Below are 22,971 nucleotides of genomic sequence, written 5' to 3' on the forward strand. Positions count from 1 at the left end.
TGACACTGAACACAGTGATGCAGTCACAATAGACACAATTGGTGAGTACTTTTTTTTTAAAATAAATGTTGTATGGCTATGTGTGTGTGTGTGTGTGTGTGTGTGTGTGTGTGTGTGTGTGTGTGTGTGTGTGTGCGTGTGCGTGTGCGTGTGTGTGTGTGTGTGTGGCCTAAATGCTATAGCCTAATCTAATCTATTTATTTCAATGCTGTTTTCATTGCCGTCATACTGTGTCATAGTGCCTCAACCTTCAGTGACAAGATCTACTCAACCTTCAGTGTCTGGCTCTACTCCACCTTTGGTCACTGGATCTGCTAAACCTTCAGTGCCTGGACCTGTGGAACAGATTTCTCCACTTGTAGTGGGGCTGATTGTGGGATTTCTGGTTGTGATTCTACTGATCATCCTTCTGCTCCTGCTGTGTCGATACAGAACATCCAAAGGTCAGAACCACTGAAATAGTGATATAACAAAACAAAACAAAAGTATGTTGTGACACTGAAGAGCAAATAACTGGTTTGTAGCCTAAAACACTAACATATTTTACTCTTTTTTAAATTACAGATTCATGTTGTGTCAGGTACGTACTGTACAACTCTCTGTTTCTAGAACTGTCCCATATGAAGAATCTTCTTAGTTAATTGTCAATTCTCTACAGATAGTCTCTACATACTAACAGGTGATGGGGGGAGTTAATTCATAGTAGTGGTAGAGGCACTGCCAAACCGGTGTGTGTTAAGGATGGGGTGGCTGTGCCAACCGAACACTGGTGGCTGTAAAAAAAGGCACAAAACAAGTAATAAACAACTGCTATCCAATGAAGGTTACCTCATAAATGTTTGCTAACCAGCCTGAGCACTATTTCTATGCTAATCACATTCTAGACTGGTGGGTTTGTGAGTTATAACACTACATGTGTCGCATCACACTGCCTGCTGTTGGCTCACTCGCTTTGTATCATCTGTGCTCATGATCTGGGAATTAGTCATAGGGCTAACTTATTGACTAACAAAATTAAAAACATTAAAGGAGAATACCGGACAAATTAAGTGTTGTCTTTGATGTCTCGTTACTCACCTATTGACGTGAAAAGTGGCGTTCTTTTTTTCCATCGATTCCCCTGTCGTCATTTTTTAAACCCCCTCCGTTGTCATAATGGGAGCGCGTGGGTTAGGGAGATTCGTCTATTATAGCGCTACTGCCGAACGATTTAACACTGGATGCTTGTTTCTTTCCAGAACCTGGCAACTCGTGTTGAGGTTCTTGAAACAAGCAATGCCTATGACAAGCCGCTGTCTTCCTAACAGTGTTGTATAGGTAACTACTTAACATTATCTAGCTATCTAAACATAAATAAAAGTGTTACTAACAGTGTACAATCATTTGTACGGGCAACTAGCTTAAAGGCAAGTGTTCCTAAGGCCAGACCACACCAATGCAACTAATCGCAGCTCCTTGCAATTGACATTGGGTTAACAGTACTGAAGAACACTAATAATAACAGTTGAAAAACTAAAGAAGAATCTGTCTACTAGCACCAAAAGATCTCAGACGGCGAAGGAAATAGACTCTTTGTTTTGTCTTCTTACCCACTGATTCAATCTAGTCTTTCCATGACAAAAGGTGCTCTATTACTACTCCTAGGTATGTATATGAACATACCTGGTTGATCTGTTCACTATGAATAGTAATGGAGGATCTGTGTATCTCTAGTGGAGCACCAAAAACAATCTCTTCTGTCTTTTTTGTGTTAATGATAAGAGCGTTGTTATCACTCCACTCCACCACCTTATTTACTCTGTGTTGGTGCAGTCCAGGATCACTGGAACTATCCAAAAGAGAAATCAAGACTGTATCATCAGAGTACTTTAGAATGTATTGGTCTGGTTTGTCAGTGCGACATTCAGACAGACATTCCTCAGTACGACAGCTGTCAGTATAAAGGGTGAAAAGTACAGCTGAGCTTACACAACCCTGGGGAGCACCAACATTAGTAGTTAATGCTGAGGAGAGGGTTTTGTTCACTTTCACCCTCTCTACTCTGTTAGTAAGGAAGGAAGCATACCAGTGAATTAAGTATGGATTCAGTTCCAACTGTACTGTACCATCTTTGACACCAGAATATCAGACTGTATTGTATTGAAGGCTGAAGAGAAGTCTAAGAACAGCACCCTTGCATGATTCTTATTAGACTTATCTAGATGTTTTGTAATGAAGTGGACCAGTGTGACAACCGCATCCTCTGTACCGCAACCTTTCTTATAAGCAAACTGACAGGGGTCAAATTTGTCTTTAGTTATACTCACAAGATGTTGCAACAGTATTCTTTCCAGTGATTTCATGGTCACTGAAGTGAGAGCTATGGGTCTAACCTTATGTTCTTTTGGACATTGGATTTTGGGTAGTGGTTTTATGTGTGAGGTTTTCCAACACAGAGGAATTGTGTGTCTACAGAGGTTTGAAATATTGGTTGCCAGTTGCCACACAGGAGCCAACTCAGATGCAAGGTTTTTGAGGAGAAAAGCACTGCACTCGTCCGGCCCATTAGCTTTCCTTGTGTTAGTACACCGAAACACTTTCCTGACATCCTCTTCAGTGATGATAATTCTGTCTGAGGGGGCAGGTGTTACAGCCTTAAGTATTTCAGTGCACTTAGAGGAATCGCCTAATGATTCGAATCTGGCATAGAAAGTATTTAGGCCAAGTTCATTGTCTGTCACAATAGGTTTGGTTGGGGATGACATTCCTGTCATGGATTTCATAGTATCCCACGCCTTTTTGTGATTTTTGGCTTTAAACACATCCTCTAGATGCTGTCTATGTGCCAATTTTGCCTGCCTCATTTTAGTTTTTAGCAATTTAAGTGCACCAAAATCTTTGTTTATGAAGGCTGTTTTCCTTTCATTTATTACATTCTTTATGTCCTTGGTCACATATGATTTATTGTTCGGATAGATTTTTATTTCCTTTGTAGGAACAACCAGCTGTACACAAAAATTAATATAATCATTTGTAACTGTTGTTATTTCGTCCAATTAACCATCTCTAAAAGTGTCCCAATCTGTACAGTCCAGGCATGCTTTCATTTGTCCATGTCCTAACTACTTTCTTCTCCAGCTTTCCTCTCTTCAGTTTTGACTTATAAACTGGAGTCATGCACACAACATTATGATCAGAGGTCAATATAGGCGGGCCTACCTTGGCAACATATGCGTTTGGAATGTTCACATAACACTTGTCCAGAATGTTATTTTTCCTAGTCGCATCCTTGACATACTGTTCAAATCCTGGCAACACAGTGTCTAGATAACACTGGTTCAAGTCTCCAAGCACGATTGCTGGTGCCTCTGGGTACTGTAGTTGTAGTCCATGTACACAGTCAGCAATGGTTTTTGCTGCCTGTGCGGGCAGCCCTTTAGGAGGCACATAGACTAGGAACAGCAGAATGCACCCAAATTCGCGGGGAAGATAGAACGGTCTTAAAGTCATGCCCAGGATCTCCACGTTGGGATCGTCGCATATCCCGAGTTTGACGGAATGGGATCGACACCAGAGATCATTAATGTACACACATACTCCACCGTAACCGCTCCCTCCACCTCTGTCCAGTCGCACCAGAGTGAATCCGGGGACCTCATAGAGTGAGTCTGGTTTTGATGGCTTTAACCAGCTTTCAGTGAAACAGAACAGTGATGCCTCACGAAATTCATAGCTGTACCTTGTGTATGTTCTTATCGTGCTGATTTTTTCCAAGGATCGCACGTTGGCCAGAACGATAAATGGGAGCGGGGGGCGGGTGAATCTCCTCCGTAATCGGTTTCGAATTCCCCCTCTTTTTCCTCGTCTCCTCCTCCTCTTTCCTCGGATCAGCTCCACGGGGATGCCATCCAACACCTGCAAGTGGACGTGGCCCGCCGTTGTGTTCGGCTCCGGCGGCCGTAATGCCAGTAGTGCAGCTCGGCTGTACACACGGGCGATCCCGGTCGCGCCGTCCTCACGCCAGATGTTTGCCTCGAGCCGGGTCCCCGGTTCTACCGACCAGCACTTTCCACAGGAGTTACTAATACACAGGATCAGCAGAGCTATCTCTACGGCTCTCATCTTGGCGATTTTGCACATCTTTACATGTAACGACATATAGACACACGGACAACACAAACAACTAAACAACGGCACGCTGAGGTCACGGTGCAGCCGCAGAGCAGCCGCAGAGCAGCCGCAGAGCAGCCGCAGAGCAGCGCACCCGGAAGCTCAGAGCAGAGCAGAGGATGATTATCTTTGATGTTTCCGTGAGAAGCATTTAACATATAATTATTATGTCTAATAAATCAAAAACAAATCAAGTGTAGCTTGCAGGGTGTGTCTTTTTCCATTGTTACATGTGCATGCCTTGGACTTTCTCATCAACAGAGAATACCTCATCACCTTAATGGAATCCACTAGCTACCGTACTATGCCAAACCAAACCAAATGGTTTAGCTGGTAGAACTTGATCTCCTTCTGTCCTCAAGCAACTCTGTCTTTTGAAAAGCCAGCAATCTCTATATTAGCCATATGATGTATGATATTACGCACCCACTCACCTTTGCAGCTAAGTGGCCCTTTTGAGGTTGAAGCACTGTCTGTACTGATGAGACTCAATTATTATTATCCAAAATAATTAGGATTTAATTTGTTGGTCGTTAAGTGGCTCAGTAGTTAATGCAGACATAATATTGTTTTAAAAATGTGCAGCACATTGGAATAGACCCTATGACACATTAAGAGTCCATTAGTATACATTTAGGGCTAGGCCAATGTGTTTTTGGTAAGATGATTATTTTGCATGTCCGTGGCAAAAATGGAATATTAATGAAAATCACAAGCTGCCATGGTGATGACCCCTTGTCCAGGCGCATACCACATATGCTGGTAATCCAGCTTGACAGCGTGTCGCGGGTTCGACTCCCGATCCGTTTCTTCTCCAGGAGAGCCTGCAGTTGTTGCTTCTGCTCCACAGGCAACGGACAGTCAATTAAATCTGGCAGTGAAACAGCATCCTGTGTAGAAGTGACAACCTCTGCAGTGTTAAGTACATCATCGTTCTCCGTAAGATGGTTGAGGGGTCCCGCACGATTGGCGGAATATTTCACGAGTCTCCTATAGTAGAACCCAGGAAGGCACGAGTCTCAGTGAGTGGCAGGCCGTGGTACAGGCCAGGTTCTCACTTTTTCAGTGTTCCGGGGGTCGGGCGAAGCCCCTCAGCAGAGATTACGTGGCCAAGGAAAACCACATGCATTGGTCAGGCCCATGGACATGGATTTAAACTGATACAGGCTCTGGCCAGTTTTCCCGGTGCTCCTGCACCACTTCCACCTGCCAGTACCCATCTGAGAAGTCCAAGGTGCTGAACCAGGTGGCCCCGGCCAGCGCATTCAGTCTTTATTGTCGCAGAGTTGAGGCCCCTGTAGAGTAGTCCACACAGAATCGCCATGACTTATCCGTCTTCCTCACGAGCACCACAGGAGAGGACCAGGGCGCATCACTTGTCTGTCTACCTCCCGTCGCTTCACTGGGGGGTGGTCACCGTCTGTATGCCGTGTTTGACCAGAGCGGGATTCACTCTGCCGCCCCGTCCGGTGCGGAACACCACCCGAAGAGAGCCTGCAGTTGTTGCTTCTGCTCCATAGGCGACGGACAGTCAATTAAATCTGGCAGTGAAACGGCATCCCGTGTAGAAGCCACAATGTCAGGGGTGTTCCAGGAAGTAATGTACCAAGTGGGTATAAAACAGTCGAAGTCATCCATATATCACCCACAGTCTCAGGGGGCCCTTGAGAGGCATCATCAGATGTTGAAAACAATAATAGAACATACTGTGTGGACTGGAGGACCCAGGTGACTGGGACAGAGGGATCCCCTTTATGTTATTTGCAGCCAGGGATCCAGTAAATGAGTAAACAGTCCGTTTGAACTGGTTTTTGGGCATGAAGTAAGGGGACCGTTAAAGTTGGTGAAGGAGCAGTTTCTTGAGCAGGAGACAGAGGTGAACATCTTGGATCATGTGTCAGAGTTTAAGGCCAGACTGAGAGCAGCGTGTGGGATTGCTAGAGAACATTTAAAGGGGGACTAAGAGAAAATTAAGGCTACAGTACGTATGACCAGAAGGTGCAGGCACATAGTTTCAAGGTGGGGGACAGAGTGCTGGTACTGTTGCCTATTAGGGGAGACCCCCTGCATGCTCATTTTAGTGGACCCTATGTGATTGGTGAGAATTAAATGATGTGAATTATGTCATTAATACCTTGGATAGACTTAAGAAGAAAAGATTATGTCACATAAATATGTAAAGTTGTATCATGGTCGGGGGGAGAGGCCAGTAGTAGCTATTAACATAGAAAGAAGTGAGCCAGAGGAAGATAGTGGGTCGGAGAGTTTAGAGCCAGTGGGAATACGCTTGGTAAATAGTGAGGTGATAGCCAAGTGGGGTCAGTTGGTGGATAACTGCAGCCCGTGGTGAATTGAGATTAGCCACAACAGCAGGATGTGGGAGACCATAGGGCGACACAGGTGGCGTGCTCGCCCCCAACACAGCTTGTCGTGCACGCTCACAGCGGCTTGGTATTATCAACGCCTCGTCCATGTCTGTCGCCCCCTGTTCATGGCACTTAGCTCGGAGAGCAGGATCCAGACCAGCAAGAAAACGCCAGAATTTCTCCCCATTCTGTCATATTCAGGAAATGTATATATGTTCAAATATATAGGGGTGGGTGGTACCAGATCGTTGTTGTGGCTCCCTGTTTCTGTATGATATTTAGGTAATAGCACTGCCTTCATGGATTGGCCAAACTTTGCATGACATTCGTGCCACTCAACCGATATAAGAATAGCGTACACGATAGGACTCCGATTAGTTTCCACACCAAGACTTGAAAAGTCCGATTTAATCCATAGTGGTAAAAGAGATGTTTTCCTGGACAGTAGATGTAGATCTGAAAGGATCAAACAGAGACGGTCACTGTTTGTCCTACGTGACAGCAGGACAAACAGCCAGCACCCAAAGTCTCACCCACATCTTAAGTAAACAAGACCAGGAGACCTGGTTCTGCCAGACCCAAAATGAAGTCCTAGTATGTAACACACCTACAAACCACTTTATAACTGAAGTTCATGATGTCATGAATAGTTCGTGACGAAAGATTTTTGGCTGGGGCCGGAGGACAATTGACCCCTGCCCATGTATGGACGAAACAGATACAAAGCCTCATGTAAGCCCGACCCCTTGGGTCTGGCAAACACGAGAGCCTCTGGGTTTGAAGTGTGAGGCGCGGTAATAGGTGCATAAATGGCATTTAGGCGCAACTCACCTCGATTTCTACTCTCTTAAATAGCTAGAGCTCCAATAGATGATGATGAATGTGTGTGATGATGACGATTACTCCAAATCAAAGTACCGGGCCCTCAGTTCTCATTTTGGCTGCTAGCATACAGTGTATAGGATACTGTACATAAAACACCGTTATTTTAATCCACATGTTGCTGGCATTACTGCTGTTTGTGCTTTAATCCATTTAGACCTGGAAAGCCTATACGTTGTTCCTTTCAATCCGGGAAAGCATCCGTGTCATTTTAGTTAAATATCGTCACTGTCGGGCAGTAACCTCGTATCTGCAAGTTTCAAATGTGTATGTTGTTTCATAAATTAAAGCCCTTCATCATACAAGAGTGTTGCACAAAAGTAGTGAAAATGGCCAATCTACAAGCACACAACGCCTCGCAAAAAAAAAGGAACGGTTTTGGACATACAAGGTTTCCAATCGACAACTTTGAATCAAAAATAGAGGTTTTCCCCCAACACTTAGGTTAGGATTGGGTGTTTTTAGAATCTGCCTCGGGTCTTAATGGGTTAATGTATTGTGTATCTCTATCTCATCACATGTCGTCGTTTGGATCACTTTTCTAGATGCACTCCTCTCTCCCCACGCCCCCAGTGTGGTGAGCACTGCATTACTGCAATAAAGCTGTTTGCACAACATGCCTTTATTTGTGCCTCATGATAAAGATACAGTGTCATCACTTGCAATTTAAATGAACCAAGGTTTTAGTCTGTCTTGTCTGTCTTTTTATTTACATTTTTGCACATGACTAATTCACAATGCAAATGTGTGTTGCTTTTCAAAAATGTGTGTTTGTGTCTTAAGTGACATTTCTAAGAAATGAGAAAGAAGTCTGTTACTCTTGAGTGTTACAGCAAAAGGCTGGTCTATGTATGAAATAACCCCCCTGCCCCACGTAGCCAACAGTATATGTGCCCCTCAACCCTCTTATCACAGAAATAAAAAAATGAAAAAAATTACTTATTTTCTATCCATTACACACCCCATGAAGCCTTGAATTTATGGAGATTTTTTAGTTGTGGTCGCATTCCTAGGCCAATAATTTGATAACCGGCGGACTCTCCGGTAGGAGACTCAATGGAGACTATTTGAGTCTATATACCAGAGACATTAGCATCTTTCCGCTGGTCATCAAATTATTGGTTTAGGAATGCGATAAAAACTAAAAAAATCTCCATGAATTCAAGGCTTCATGGGGTGTGTTATGGATAGAAAATTTGTAATATTTTGGGTGAATTACTCCTTTAAATGTGCAATGTGGAGGTGAAATTCTATCTTAAAATGATTTGTCTGATTTGTCTCGACCATTTTATTTTCCTGGGCAATTTATGTTTTTGTCTTTTAGTTTTTCGAAGGGCCCCCCCATCTCTGTTTTAGAGGACTGGACTGATAAGATACGTATATATACTGTAGTTGGAAGGGGGCAGACTGGCAAACACTGGATCTGTGTTTCACTAGAAGTGTGTACATATATATATAAATATAAAAATATATTGCAGTTTTATTAAATAAAGAGCTGTACATATTCAACAAGAACAGTGTTGTTGTTGTGGCCTCTTATTTGTCTTTACAAAATATTTACATACTACACTGCATCTCTTTTAACCCATTCAATCCGGTAAAGGCATCTGTGTCATTTTAGATTTGAGAAAATTAGCCAAGTTCCTGTCTACCTGGTCTGTCAGTAACTTATCTTGTAATCAGTCGTTTTCAACCACAAGCTACACTTCTCCTTTTGGTGCTCCAGTGGCCTCGGCACGTCTCATTGGCCTGTCAGGACAGTCATGGGGTTAATAAATTCAAATATTTTCACATCAGCTAAAACCATTATTTTATACTTTGGCTATTCAAAAATAGCAGATATACAAGCCGCGCTATGAGCTTGTAGATCTGCTATTTATTTATTTTTATCCTGAAAATGTGTGCAAATCTTTACTTCCGGGGGAGGGGTCCCTGGAACAGAATATTTTGAGATGGCGGGTCGGCAGCCAAAAACATATCATTTTGGGGGGTCCTTGACATGAAACAGTTCGGGCACCACTGATATTATGGCAACATAGGTTTTTCAGAAACCAGTTAGGATTTAGAAGACATTTGTAGATGCGTTCCAGGATTGAATGGGTTAATGTCTTAATGCACTTTGAAACATTAGACTATCTAGTGATGATTAAGCTTTAAGCTTATACTGACACAATTTTCGTCCTTCCCTTTGTAGCGTTTCACCTTGTCTTGCTAAGAGTAGAACAGGCAAAGACGTATTGATAATATGAGCGGATTGTGAGCTTAACCACACGTTTGTAAGATACATCATATAGGGTCTTTTTCTTTATTTTCTTAGGTAGACTTTTGAAAGAGTTGTGTCACAGTAAAGCCTCTCTCCGCCCCCCTGTGACCAACACCGCACCTCCCTCCTCTTTGCAATTTCTCTTTGTTCTTAAGCATCAGTATATGGGCTATCTTTCATTTAGACAACTTTTGTAGAGCTGTCATCCATCCATCCCTCCATCCTTCTCTGCAGAAGTTGTGACCATGGGAACCAGTCTCCTGTTCTGCATCCTGATAGGAGCAGCTCTGTGCTGCTCTGTGACGGCCAACAGTAAGTAAACATGCATGTTTTTAGTGACCTTATTACAAATTGCTTTATTTACTCATTCACTCCGGGAACGCTGGAATCTGTGTCATTTTAAGATGTCTTTGGCTATTCAAAAACAGCAGATATACAAGCTCATAGCGCGGCACTGAGTGCCGCGCTATGAGCTTGTAGATCTGCTATTTTTTGGGGAGAAAATCGTGAAAGTGTGTGCAAATCTTTGAATGTATACATACATTTTTAACTCAAATATTTACTTCTGATGGGGGTCCCTGGAACCCAATATATTTTGAGATGGGGGGGGGGGGGGGGGGTCTGTGGACAAATACATATCATTTTGGGTGGTTCTTGACATTTTGAGAACCACTGATATTATAGCAACATAATAATCAAAAGAAAATCTAAAAATAATGTTAGGATTTAGAAGACATTTATGGAATCCCCAGAAGCAAAGATTTGAGTTACAAATGCAAAGATTGGCACAAATGTTCACGATCTTTCTAAAAATAGCAGATCTACAAGCTCATAGTGCGGCACTCTGTGTGATAATATCTATTGTGTCATAAAATACAACCACTAACATTAAGGTACATGTGCAGATGGAGGTGGCCCTGATAACTGCTGCTTTGAATTCTACCCAAAGAGAGTGAAGATCGAACTCCTGAAGTCTTACCACCTGACTGACCACCGCTGTGCAAAGCCAGGAGTCATGTACGTTTTGGAGATAAATAAATAAATATGTAAATATGTATTCTATATATGTATGTGTGTATATATATATATATATATATATATATATATATATATATATATATATATAGTATACAGTATGTATGCATTTTCTCAAACACCACCTACTATTCTAGTAACAGGCATATTTTTCTTGTTCCTTGCAGTGTGGTCACAGCGAAGAATGCCCGTCTCTGCATGGACCCTGAGCTTCCTTGGGTCAAGAAGACCATGAGCCTAATGGATGAGCGCAGATTTTAGTAGCAAATGTACAGCAGTGGTTCTCAAAGTGGGGTCTGGGGGGGGGGGGGGCCCAGGGGTCCTTGTGGGGGGGTGGGAGCCAGAAACATGGCTAGTGTGAGAGCAGAAGTTAGGCCAATTGCATTTTAGGGAAGAAAGATATTGCCAACCTAAAGGCGAAACCACACCAATGCAACTATAGTCGCAACTCCTTGATCTTTTTAAAACACTTCTGTTTTTTGTTCCTCATCTGGTTACTGGTTTAATAACACTTATAGCATATATTTTAGAATGAGAACACATTTGCTAATAATTTACTGTAATAGGTAAATGTCACAAATCCTAAGTGTTTTTGTTTGGTTTCTCCTTTACTTTTTACATTTTTATATAACCTACATAGTATGCATTATACATCCACTATGGGGCATATAAATAAAATGCTTGGTAAATATATATTGTCGTTCTTGATTTTTCTTTCCAAGTTTGTCTATTGCCTTTTCAATGTGCTAGATAGACCATGTGGTTCTCAAACATTTTCATGTGAAGGACCCCTAAATTGGTATGCATTTGGCCACCGACCCCCACTATAAATAGTTTGTGCCCGTGAACCCCATAAGAAAAGATTTGTGTTGTTCAACTTTTTTCAACAAGCTTTTCAAATTTCTAAATGTTTAAATGTCTAAAAATAGTAGATCTACAACAACACGACACATCAAACAGCCAAAGTAGGGTTTAAATTGTTGCTCTGAGAACCTTTACTCAAGTACTGTACTTAAGTAAAATTTTGAGGTACTTTTACTTTACTGGAGTATTTCCAATTTTCAATACTTTTCTACTCCACTACATCTCAGCATTAGTAATTACAATATTATTACTAGTTATAGCTTTAGATTATTATTACAAAATGTGGATTTAACCACTTCAGCCCTATGCATACTTACGCTATTTGAAAATAGCAGATATACAAGCTCACAATGTGTCACTTTGCGGCGTGTTGTGAGCTTGTAGATCTACTATTTTCAAAGCATTTTTATTATGGAAACCTGTGAAATGGGACAGTCTGCAAAAATTCTCTCTCACTCTCTCTCTCTCTCTCTCTCTCTCTCTCTCTCAAATTTACTCCAATACAAGTAAAAGTAGCTCAGTCAAAATGTTACTCAAGTAAGAGTAAAAAAAGTAATTGCTTTTAACACATTGAATGCCAAAAACGGTCCGGACCGTTTTTGAGGATCCAAACGAGAAGTGCCGAAAACGGTCCGGACCGTTTTTGACCCAATTCTATTTTTATACATGTGGGCCACGTGGGGCGCTAAAACGAAACTTTGACATCACCCAAGGAGTTTCTGAGAAGAAGAGGCTGGATCTGGCTCCATGTCAAAAATCCTTCCGGTCGGCGTTTTCAATGTTATCTCCTTGACTAAAAGCTTAATATCTCCATTTCTTTTTAACGTGGTGGAAACGAGCCGTTTTCGATCGGCGATCACGCTGCAATGGAGGATCGCGTTAGAAATATTATTGTTCCAGGCGTTAGTCGGGACCCTCCGCCGTCTCGCACGCACGCTTTGTTTACATGCACTTCCGCGTCGGGGCTGCTACAGCACGAAACGTATAACGCAAGTGGATGGAAGAAATGCAGGCACTCAACGTATAATATTTTAATAAACCTCTGGCACCCAATGTGTTAAATATACTTTTGCTTAAAAAAAAACCTTAAAGTACAAGTAAAAGTAGAAGTACATTTCTTATTTTTTATATCAATGAATTGCTGTAATGTTTTCACAAATTTATAGGACCTTGTAACTTTTGTTTCAGAGAAGTACTGTAACTCTCTGAAACCACCTGCACTGCATGCACTGATGTGCTTGCTTGTAGAACCACTATGTTATACAAAGCCTGCAGAAACACCAATAAAAACATAGGAACCAGAACTAAATACTTTTACTCCTATACACCCATACAAGATGTACTGTAACAAAGAGGCGAGCGGAGGGGGAAGCCACAAACACGGCTAGTGTGAGAGCAGAAGTTTAGCGAATTGCATTTTAGGGAAGAAAGAAATTGCCAACCTAAAGGCCAAACCTCACCAATGCAACTAGTCGCAACTCCTTGCAACAAAAGCGTTTTAAGGTCAACCGCACCAATGCAACTCCTTGCAACTGCCATTGGGGATAATATTTTGCAAGTAGTTGCATGTTGCAAGGAGTTGCATGGCAAATCATTGGTGTGGATGTGGAATGGGCTTAAAAGTACTCATTACTTTACAGCCTTCCTAGAAATGTACTCGAGTAAAAGTAAAATATTTGTCTTGGAAAGTAAGAGTAATAAGTGTAAAAAAAATCCAATACTCAAGTAAAGTACAGATCCTCAGAATCTGTACTCCAGTAAAGTACTCAAGTACATTTACTCTGTTACTGTCCACCACTGCATGTTACTATGGCTCTGTAATATCTTGTCCTCGGGCATACTTTTATAATAGAATCATATCTTTTACATGCCTGTGTGACAATAACCTGTGCACACAGCTGCAAGTCAAGTCAGTGTTGCTTGTCGTTCCTTTAAGTAAACTGGGTTTGCACAATTTTGCACAGTGGAAATGCTTGAATGTGAATGCTATCTATCTAAGGTCAGGAATGCTTGAAAGTGATTGCTAGAAACTGGGAAGTGATTTAACTTGTCGCTATTCTATACAACATAATCACAACATAAACTACGCATGCACGCACTCACACACGCACGCACACGTCTATGTGTGTAGGTGTGTGTAGGTGTGTGTGTGTGTGTGTGTGTGTGTGTGTGTGTGTGTGTGTGTGTGTGTGTGTGTGTGTGTGTGAGTGTGTGTGTGTGTGTGTGTGTGTGTGTGTGTGTGTGTGTGTGTGTGTGTGTGTGTGTGTGTGTGTGTGTGTGTGTGTGTGTGTGTGTGTGTGTGTGTGTGAGTGTGTGTTTGTACGGTGTATATGTACTGTATATATAATTAGTCGTATGACCATTTATAGCCTAGGGCTTAAAGGGTTAGTTCGGATTTTTTAACTTAAAGCTGTAGGAAATACTTGCCATGAATGTAGTGGTTGCAACGGTATTAATTGATTGCCCGAGTCCCGTGGTCAGAGTTCTGGTCCGGTTCTGATGAATATGAAGTAGTTCCGGTAGATTAGTAGATTTGGTGGGGGCCGCTCAATAAAAATAAATTAATTAAAAAAACTAGCGTAATTTGTATTGTTGACCTATTTCAACCATATAGTGCAGGTTTCGTTCAACTTCGACCCCTCTGTCACATGGTACTATATTTTGTGTCCAGAATCACTGCGCGCGGCAGTCTACTCTCCCACAAAATATATGACACAAAAAATAGTACCATGTGACAGAGGGGTCGAAGTTGAACGAAACCTGCACTATATGGTAGAAATAGGTCAACAATACAAACTACGCTAGTTTTTTTGATACATTTATTTTTAATGAGCGGCCAAACTACTTAATATTCATCAGAACCGGACCAGAACCGGACCAGAACTCTGACCACGGGATTTGGGCATTCAATTAATACCTTTGCAACCACTACATTCATGGCAAGTATTTCCTACGGCTTTAAGTCCAAAAATCCGAACTAACCCTTTAAGTGGTTTCAACTATATATTAGGACATGAATTATTTGTCAAAAAGGTTTGATCTTTGAACAGAAATAACATAATGAGGATATGTACACAGGGCAATCTCACAGTTATCACATAAAGAAGAGTAACCTAATGTACCCCCGGAACTCATTCTGAGTGTGATGTCTTCATTAGGGAGTAAAGTTCATTAATTGAAGTTTCATTTATTTGTACAAATGCACGACTGGCCTGAAACAGTCCTTGTTCAGGCCCTTAAAGGTAGGGTAAGTGATATTTTTTGGTTAAAACAAAAAGTATTTTGTTAAAAGGTTAAAACACTATATTCTGATAGTAATCATTGCTATAGAGTGTTTTTTCAGTAACAGATGTCTCCCTGTCTCTCCAGCTCTTTAATAAAAATTTTCGGTAGGTGTCAAAATCTCAGCCAATCAGGAGAAAGTACCCATTTTTAAGCTTAATTTGTATAGTGTTCCAGTTCCAATTTTGCCTGCTCATTTCTTAGTGTCATCACTTCCAATTTCACTTGTTTAATCTGTATCCTGATTGAGTTCTCTATCCTGATTGGATAAAATTGGAAATGAAACTGAAACTGAAACGAAAATGCATTTTCTGTTTAATAAAGAGGTGGAGAGACAAGGAGACTCCTAATACTGAACAAACACTCTATAGCAATGAGTACTATCAGAATATAGAGCTATTGAACAATTATTTTAACCAACGCAAATCACTTACCCTACCTTTAATGTTCTCAATCTAATTTAATTTGAAAAGTTATTTTTTAGATAAGGAAATGTTAAAAGGATCCCTGTCTAATAAGCCCCAAATATGCCTTAATACATTATACTTGCCCTCTATAACTAAAATGTATTTTTTAAAACACCTTAAATATTTTATTTAATTTAGAAACAGTTAATCTTTTACTCAAGAGGGGCACTGCCCGTCGCAAGTAAAAGATTAAATAGCATAAACCAGCTTAAATTTATTGATTGGTTGAATACTTTATTAGTAAAAATGGAAACTATATAGTAAACACTAGGGCAAAAAGGATAACAAAAATGTCCTGGGGATTTGTAGTCCATTGTAGTCCTATTTATTATAAGTTGAGACTTATTTATACATATTGATATTACAAGGTAAAGTGCCATGCTAAGTTGGAGGCCAGCAAGGCCATGGACAAATTTGTGCCCTGTAGATTTAAGGCATATTCTGGGCAAAATACCTTTTTGTTCATGGCAGTGTTAGAGTTGAGATCAAGTAATGTGGTGACTGGTGAGTGTATAATTCATTTATAGTGCGTAAACGACACATACTGCTTAGGCCTGACCTCGACTAAGTCGAATAGTCGACTGGTTAGTCGCGGGAGGTCAGAGTCGACTGCGTGTCTCTTAGTCGAATCTAGTTTTTTTTTTAAGGGCCAAAAATGTTTTTAATAGTTTTTTGGCCAAGTGTACACCTGCAACCACACGTAACTTCCACTTTATTCTTCTTATTCCTCGTCTTTGTATTGGTATTGTTTGTGTTGGAGCGCCTCAGTGCGGCTGCAGAGTTCATGTGCAACCTCTTCCAGCGAGAGATAGAGACACTAGAAACTCTGCTGGAGACACAAAACAAACTGTGTAGACTTGGCCCTTTGAAATATTTTTTTTTTTTTGCATTAGTCGACTGCCAGTCGACTATTGGCAATTAGTCGCCAATTAGATTCGACTAAACAAATCCTTAGTTGGGGACAGGCCTAGTGCTACATACAGTATTTGGGAGAGACCTCTGTATGGTTATTATTCACTAAAGTATGAGCATTTCACTACCAAGTCATAATAGGAACCTAATTTCCTGCTGTGTATCTGTGCATCTGTGAACAAAATAACTCAAGAATATGTGTATTTTCATGCAACTTGTCAAGAACACAATAGGTTTGATGCATTGGATTCCTTGTGGAAAATTAGGTGATGGAATAGCCTACTTCACTGTCCAGGATATCACAACTGTGCTGTTAAATTAATTATTTGTTCACATTATGTCAGTCTGTGAACAAAATAACTGATGAATGATCAGTAGGCTGCCCCAAAGAGATGATCAATTTTTGGGGATCAAGGGTCAAAGTGACCGCCAAGGTCAAAATCAAGAACAGACAGGTGGATTTTCACAACACTTTGGAATGATCAGTAGGCCGGCTTAAGTTTGTGTTTGAAAGGTCAATGCTCAAGGTCAAAATTACATAATTTGTCATATCTTGAGGTTTTTCTTTCTGTTCTTCATTTGTGAATGACCATGGAGTTGTCTTGAAGAATTGAACAATTTGTATGCCGTACAAGACATTTAATTATTCTTCTAAGCCATGCATAATGAGACTAAATCTATATAGAACTGCTATGAATGAGTTCACATCTTCATTTCGGCCTCTCTTCCAAAAGACAGGAAGGAAGAGCAGATCTGAATATGCTGAATTATGCTGAGCTCATGGCATGAAGTGTACCATCTTTCTCACACCCTTTACACTACACACACACACACACACACACACACACACACACACACACACACACACACACACACACACACACACACACACACACACACACACACACACACACAGAGAGAGAGAGAGAGAGAGAGAGAGAGAGAGAGAGAGAGAGAGAGAGAGAGAGAGAGAGAGAGAGAGAGAGAGAGAGAGAGAGAGAGAGAGAGAGCAGTAGCTCTTAGTTCACTGTGATCAGGACGTACTGTAGAAGTATTTTCAGAGCGTTCACAGGAGAAGATGGGTCTCACCTTTCCCTGTGTGCTCCTATGTGAGTTTATCACTATTATTACTAGTAGGTCTATTGAACTAGTTTGTTTTGTGACCCTCAGAGGAGAAGTTGAAAAATAGCAGATGTACAAGCTCGCAACATATAAATGGAGAAAGTGGTTAAAATCTTTGTGATGCCATGTTAACTACTTACGCTGGGGACCCCCTTGAACCTCCCCAAGGACCCGTGGGGGTCCCCGAACCCCACTTTAAGAACCACTGATATAACATAACTTTAACAGAATACAATTACAGTAGAGCCACGTATTCCTTCATTGAAATTGTTCAAATACTAGAGAAAAGCTTTTCAGATGGGGGTCCGCGGCCAAATTTATATATCAATTTGGGGGTCCTTGACTTGAAAAAGTTTGAGAACCACTGCTGTATTGACCTTTTAATTATTGATGAAGATGAGCATGCCATCACACATGAATCTTTTTTTTATCTTCTATTAATTTGACTTATGCAGCTTTCAGGACATTTCCTTAGTAGTTTATGTTTTAAAAAAATCTATATCCATTGCATATTTAACAGAAATACCAGTTAACTTCCACCATTAAAACGTAGCGTTTCCCTCTCTTTCTTTCTTTTTCATGACTGCTGTGTACAGTAGGTAGTAGAGACAAGATCCTATAGCTGGAGGGATGGTCAAGCATTTGGTTGTTATCAGGCAGTACTTATTTATCAAAAGTATTTGACATAGCCAAACTATTGTCCATAATGTGCAAGCTATACTACTCAGTGTAGCTTTCAGCTAGTCCACACAGTTTCTCCAGGAACTGACTGACTGTTCTAGTTTAAAGTTTTTCTTCCTAGTCTGATCAATAGATCATAAACCAAACGCCACACTGAAAGCTGACCAAACAGACCTACCGCTAGGGGGAAGTTTTACACTGAACTGCTCTGTGGAGGAGTCATCTGGATGGAAGTGGGAATACTCATACCAACTTAACACTGCCTCACCAATCGTCCATGCTTGGTCTAATGGGCCAATCTATGTGTCCAACAACGGAATCTACTGGTGCAGAGGAGGGAGAGGAAAACCACTTTACCACACTGAGCTCAGTGCTGGGCTCACTGTGAACAGAATTGGTGGTATGTAGCCTACAGTGTGTAATTTAATTTGCTTTGATATAAAAAAGCCATCTTGTATAGGGTGTGTCATGTACATGTCAGTAAGTCTTGTCACAGTGAAACCTGTGAAGAGAGTGAAACTTGTATTGTTGATTGTAGATGATAATCTATGAATGTAAAATATATATATTTTTTAATCTTTTTCAGATAAGACACTCACTACTGTATGTCACTCACCGTTGAAATGAACAAAGGAGTAAAGAGTTCCTTTCCAAAATGAAAAGTCCATTTGACAAATGTGACCACTATTGTGAAAACTCTTTACCTTTGCCATGAAGAACATCGGCTCTCTCCCAGCTGTGGGGAGTGGGGACCGAGATTATAGTTCATTTTCTTTCTAATGAACTTGCACATAACTGCCTTGAGTTAGAAAACCAGTAGTAGCCTAATCCCAGGACCAGAGCTGGCAGCAAAACACCACACCAGAGACAGTTGAAGGGATAATTCACCCCCCAAATGACTTTTTTTCTATCGATTAGTCACCCCATGGAGACTTGAATTCATGGATATTTTTTTGTTTTTGTTGCATTCCTAAGCCAAAAATGTTGATGCCGGTCCGCTGGTCATCAAATTATTGGCTTAGGAATGCGACAAAAACAAAAAAATATCTCCATGGGGTGAATAATCGATAGAAATAAATATTTTTTGGGGGTGAACTATCCCTTCAAGATAAAACTGAAGACTTTCCTGTGAGATGACTAGCAGTAATTTGGGTTCCTGGGCTTGGACTAGAAGTACAAACCAGTTAACGAGAAAGGTATCAGTAATCTGGATTCCACCAAAGAGGAGTTGAACTTAAAGTAGTAGTTCGCCCAAAAGAATACTTATTTTTTATCAATTACACACCCCATGAAGCCTTGAATTCATGGAGATTTGTTAATTTTAGTCGCATTCCCGAGCCAATAATTCGATAACCGGGTGGATGTTCAGTAGGTGACTCAATTGAGTCTCCTACTCTCCGGTAGGTCATCAAATTATTGGCTCAAGAATGCGACAAAAAAAAAAGATATCTGTGAATTCAAGGCTTCATAGGGTGTGTAATTGATAGAAAATAAGTCATTTCTTGGGTGAACTACTCCTTTAACTTGTACAATAAAATACTGGGTCCGTTTTTACACCCTCAGGGTACGGACATGTAGGAGACAGAGTTTGATTCTGTCTATGCTGCCGTCTTTTTGCAATGCTTTTCAATGGGAACAGAGCGGAAAGCCACGCAATGGCAGCACAACGCTCTGTTCCCATTGAAAAGCGTTGCAAAAAGACGGCCGCATAGGCAGAATAAAACTCTGGTGTGTCCGTACTCCGTACCCTCAGGGTTCAATTCATGCGCAGGATTTAGCAGTGTGTAGTTGATATCCAATGTAATTCTGTCTGCAGATCAGCCCATCATTCAGCAGTTCATTGGTGCAAGCGTGTCAAAGGAAGGACACTGTCGAATGGCCTTGCAGTGCTCGTCTCTAGACAAAGGGGTCGTCTTCACCTGGCAGGCTCAACCGGTCGTAAACATCTCATTTTGGACATCGAGCAACGACAGCATCTCGTACTTATTGGCCTCCTTCAGCCCGGACAACGAGGTCAATTTCACCTGCAGCATCAGAAGGAAGGGACTTAAAACCACCAGTGTTGTGACCACTAGGTGTCTGGGTATGACCACAGCAGAAATATATGGATGATAGGATTTGATACAAAACAACAACTTGTGATGAGATACAGTAATAATCATCATTCTTCAGAGATGGGGGAAAACCCCTGTTACTAAACAAATACTTGTAATAGAGCTTTTTAACACTAAAACAGCAGTGCATTTCCTGAATCAATCCTTTTACCTCTAGCAGCCTCTGGATCTGTGGAACATATTTCTCCACATGAGGGACTGGTGGTGGGACTGATAGTGGGACTTGTTGTTGTGATTCTACAGACCATCCTTCTGCTCCTGCTGTGTCGATACAGAATATCCAAAGGTGAGAACTCCTACATTAGATTAGGATTACATATACAGTAGAAGTGGTTCTCAAAATGTTTCATGTCAAAGACCCCTAAATTGATATGTATTTGGCTGCGGACCCCCATCTGAAAATGTTTTGTACCAGGGACCCCCAGAAGAGAAGATTTATGTAAATAAGAAATTCCAATACTATCCAGATAGTAAAAATAGCAGATGTACAAACAGCACGGGACCTCTTGATGCGCTGTGAGCTTGTACATCTGCTATTTTTGAAAGGCCAATGTATATATGGATAAAGTGGTTAAAATGATTGTGATGCTGTATCAACACATTTCGCTTGGATCCCCTGGAAGGACCCCAAGGACCCCTGTGGGTCCCCGGACCCCACTTTGAGAACCACTGACAGTTGGTTCTCAAAGTGGGGTCGAAGGGTCCCCGAGGGGGACCAACAAAATCCATTTAACCTCTATATACATTTGAAAATAGCTGATCTACAAGATCACAATGTATCGCATCAAGACGTTCGTTGAACATTATTTTGTGAGCTTGTAGATCTTGAAATTCTTTTAAACATTTTAACAACACAAATATTGTATGGGGTCCCTGGCACAAAATCTTTTCAGATGGGGGTACCACGGTAAAATATTAATTTGGGGGTCCCTGAAGAACAGCTGATGTTGGTTACAATCACTGTAACTCTCCTTAAATGATACTGTTGCTTTCCATTGCATAGCAATTTAAATCTTTTTTTCTTTTTCTTTTCTTTTTTACAGATCCATGTTGTGTCAAGTAAGTAGCCTACAGTATTACTCTGTCTATTAATAAACATGTCGGCAATAGATTCCTACTTAATACATTTCTGTAGATTTCAAAAGATTTCTACTTTATTTCTCCTATATTATTTTCATTGCAGAGCAGTTCAGTCTCAGGGAACCAATCAGGGCTCAGCTGACCAGGGGACCAATCAAAGTGGAGCTCCTAATGATGTGTACTGCCCACTGCAGCACGGTCAGTTTTTGAACCAATCATGACACTTCTGACAAGAACAACTCGTTCTAATTTAAATGTAAATTAATTTACAGCTTCAAATAAAAAATAAACCTTCATTCATTAAACAATGAATAATACAGAATAATTAACTAAATTGAAACCATGTGTGAAATAACAACAAGAAGCACCACATTAATGTGTACTTTTGTTTACCTTTAGGTGACACAAGTGTCTATGGAGTAATCGATCAAACTGATGACTACGAGAATGGTACAGTATATACTTTCAAGGTTAAGATAAATTATTTCATTTGGCATTGGGAAGACATACGTACGTACGTACGTACGTACGTACGTACGTACGTACGTACGTACGTACCAACCTTGTGAACGTGATATTTCAGAAGCACCTTGAGGGAATGTTATGATATTTGGCACTAATGTCCACTTGGACTCAAGGATTAATTAGAAGTACAGTGTGTTCATTAATTAAGTCTCCATCCTCTACATATCGTCTCTGTCGGCTGGAAAGTCCAAAACTGTTGCTTTTCAGGATTAAAATTCACAAATAGCAAAAGTAGCAGATCTACAAGGTCACAAAATGCGACACTTCGTGCTTGTATCGATCTGCTACTTTTGATGCTTTTGTGTGACGCTGTAGTATGAGCAAGTAGGGCGTTAACTGACGACAAAAGTTAAAGTATGGAGATAAGAGATTTCTGCCCGACAGCAACGATATACTATACGAGTCTGGACAGACATGGATGTCTGATAAGGACGATGCATACAACCATACTGCAGTATTTATGGAATGAAGAAAGAAAAATCTGCTTAATTTTGATTCTAGCATCTTAAATAGGAGGAAGAACTGTGACAAAGTCACTGTTTGTTGTTGTTTATACAACATAATATCTGTATCAATCATTGTAAATGGATGGGAGAAAAACAAAAGGGACACAACCTAAATCTCTACCAAAGTTGAATTGAGCTATAAGTTCTCATACCATATTGTTAACATCAGACACTCATTAATAGAATTAGTCCAGAATTTTATGGATGTCGAGGGAAATTTCATTGAGCAAAGATATCTGTGATCTGTTGAGATGGAATGAACATGTAACTTTAATGAATGACACCACTCACAACTGAATGAGATGTGAATACATTTTTTCATATTCCACAGTTAAGGAAAAGCAGTAGATACAATACCTACAGCATAATGTTCACTGACAGAGTTCCTGTTTTAAATGTACACTGTAACTTTGTTTAAACTCCTTAGATACAGTGGTGTAGGCCAACCCAACATGACACGTGGATAAAGTCAATGGATCTTCAGCATTAATGCAGGGATACATAACAATACACTACTGGGAGCGCCATGAAGAAAGGCTGCTTCCGTACACGCTCCGGAGCGTCGCAACGTTTTTTCATCCTTTTAGTATTTTTTAGCTTTCTCTTTTTTCCCTACACCGTCGGGTGTCTAAGGAGTTATGACAGACAAGCACTTATGGACATCAGCACAGCGATTACACACAGAATTCCGGACTTTTTTGCCGAAAACCTTCCACTCGGCTA

At 40.8% G+C, this 22,971-nt stretch overlaps 1 protein-coding gene across 1 annotated transcript; it reads left to right on the forward strand.

Moving 5' to 3' along the window:
• The first annotated feature begins 430 nt into the window (after positions 1 to 430).
• LOC308102269 (eotaxin-like) lies at positions 431 to 10,982 on the forward strand. Its single transcript, XM_080451904.1, has 5 exons — positions 431 to 443; positions 565 to 580; positions 9,895 to 9,972; positions 10,566 to 10,677; positions 10,863 to 10,982. The coding sequence occupies exons 3-5, from the start codon at positions 9,906 to 9,908 to the stop codon at positions 10,954 to 10,956; spliced, it is 273 nt and encodes a 90-aa protein (XP_080308030.1). The 5' UTR covers positions 431 to 443; positions 565 to 580; positions 9,895 to 9,905; the 3' UTR covers positions 10,957 to 10,982.
• Positions 10,983 to 22,971: the final 11,989 nt, after the last annotated feature.

This window comes from Gymnoscopelus braueri, assembly GCF_963280865.1.
Source record: "Gymnoscopelus braueri genome assembly, chromosome: 15".
NCBI lineage: Eukaryota > Metazoa > Chordata > Actinopteri > Myctophiformes > Myctophidae > Gymnoscopelus > Gymnoscopelus braueri.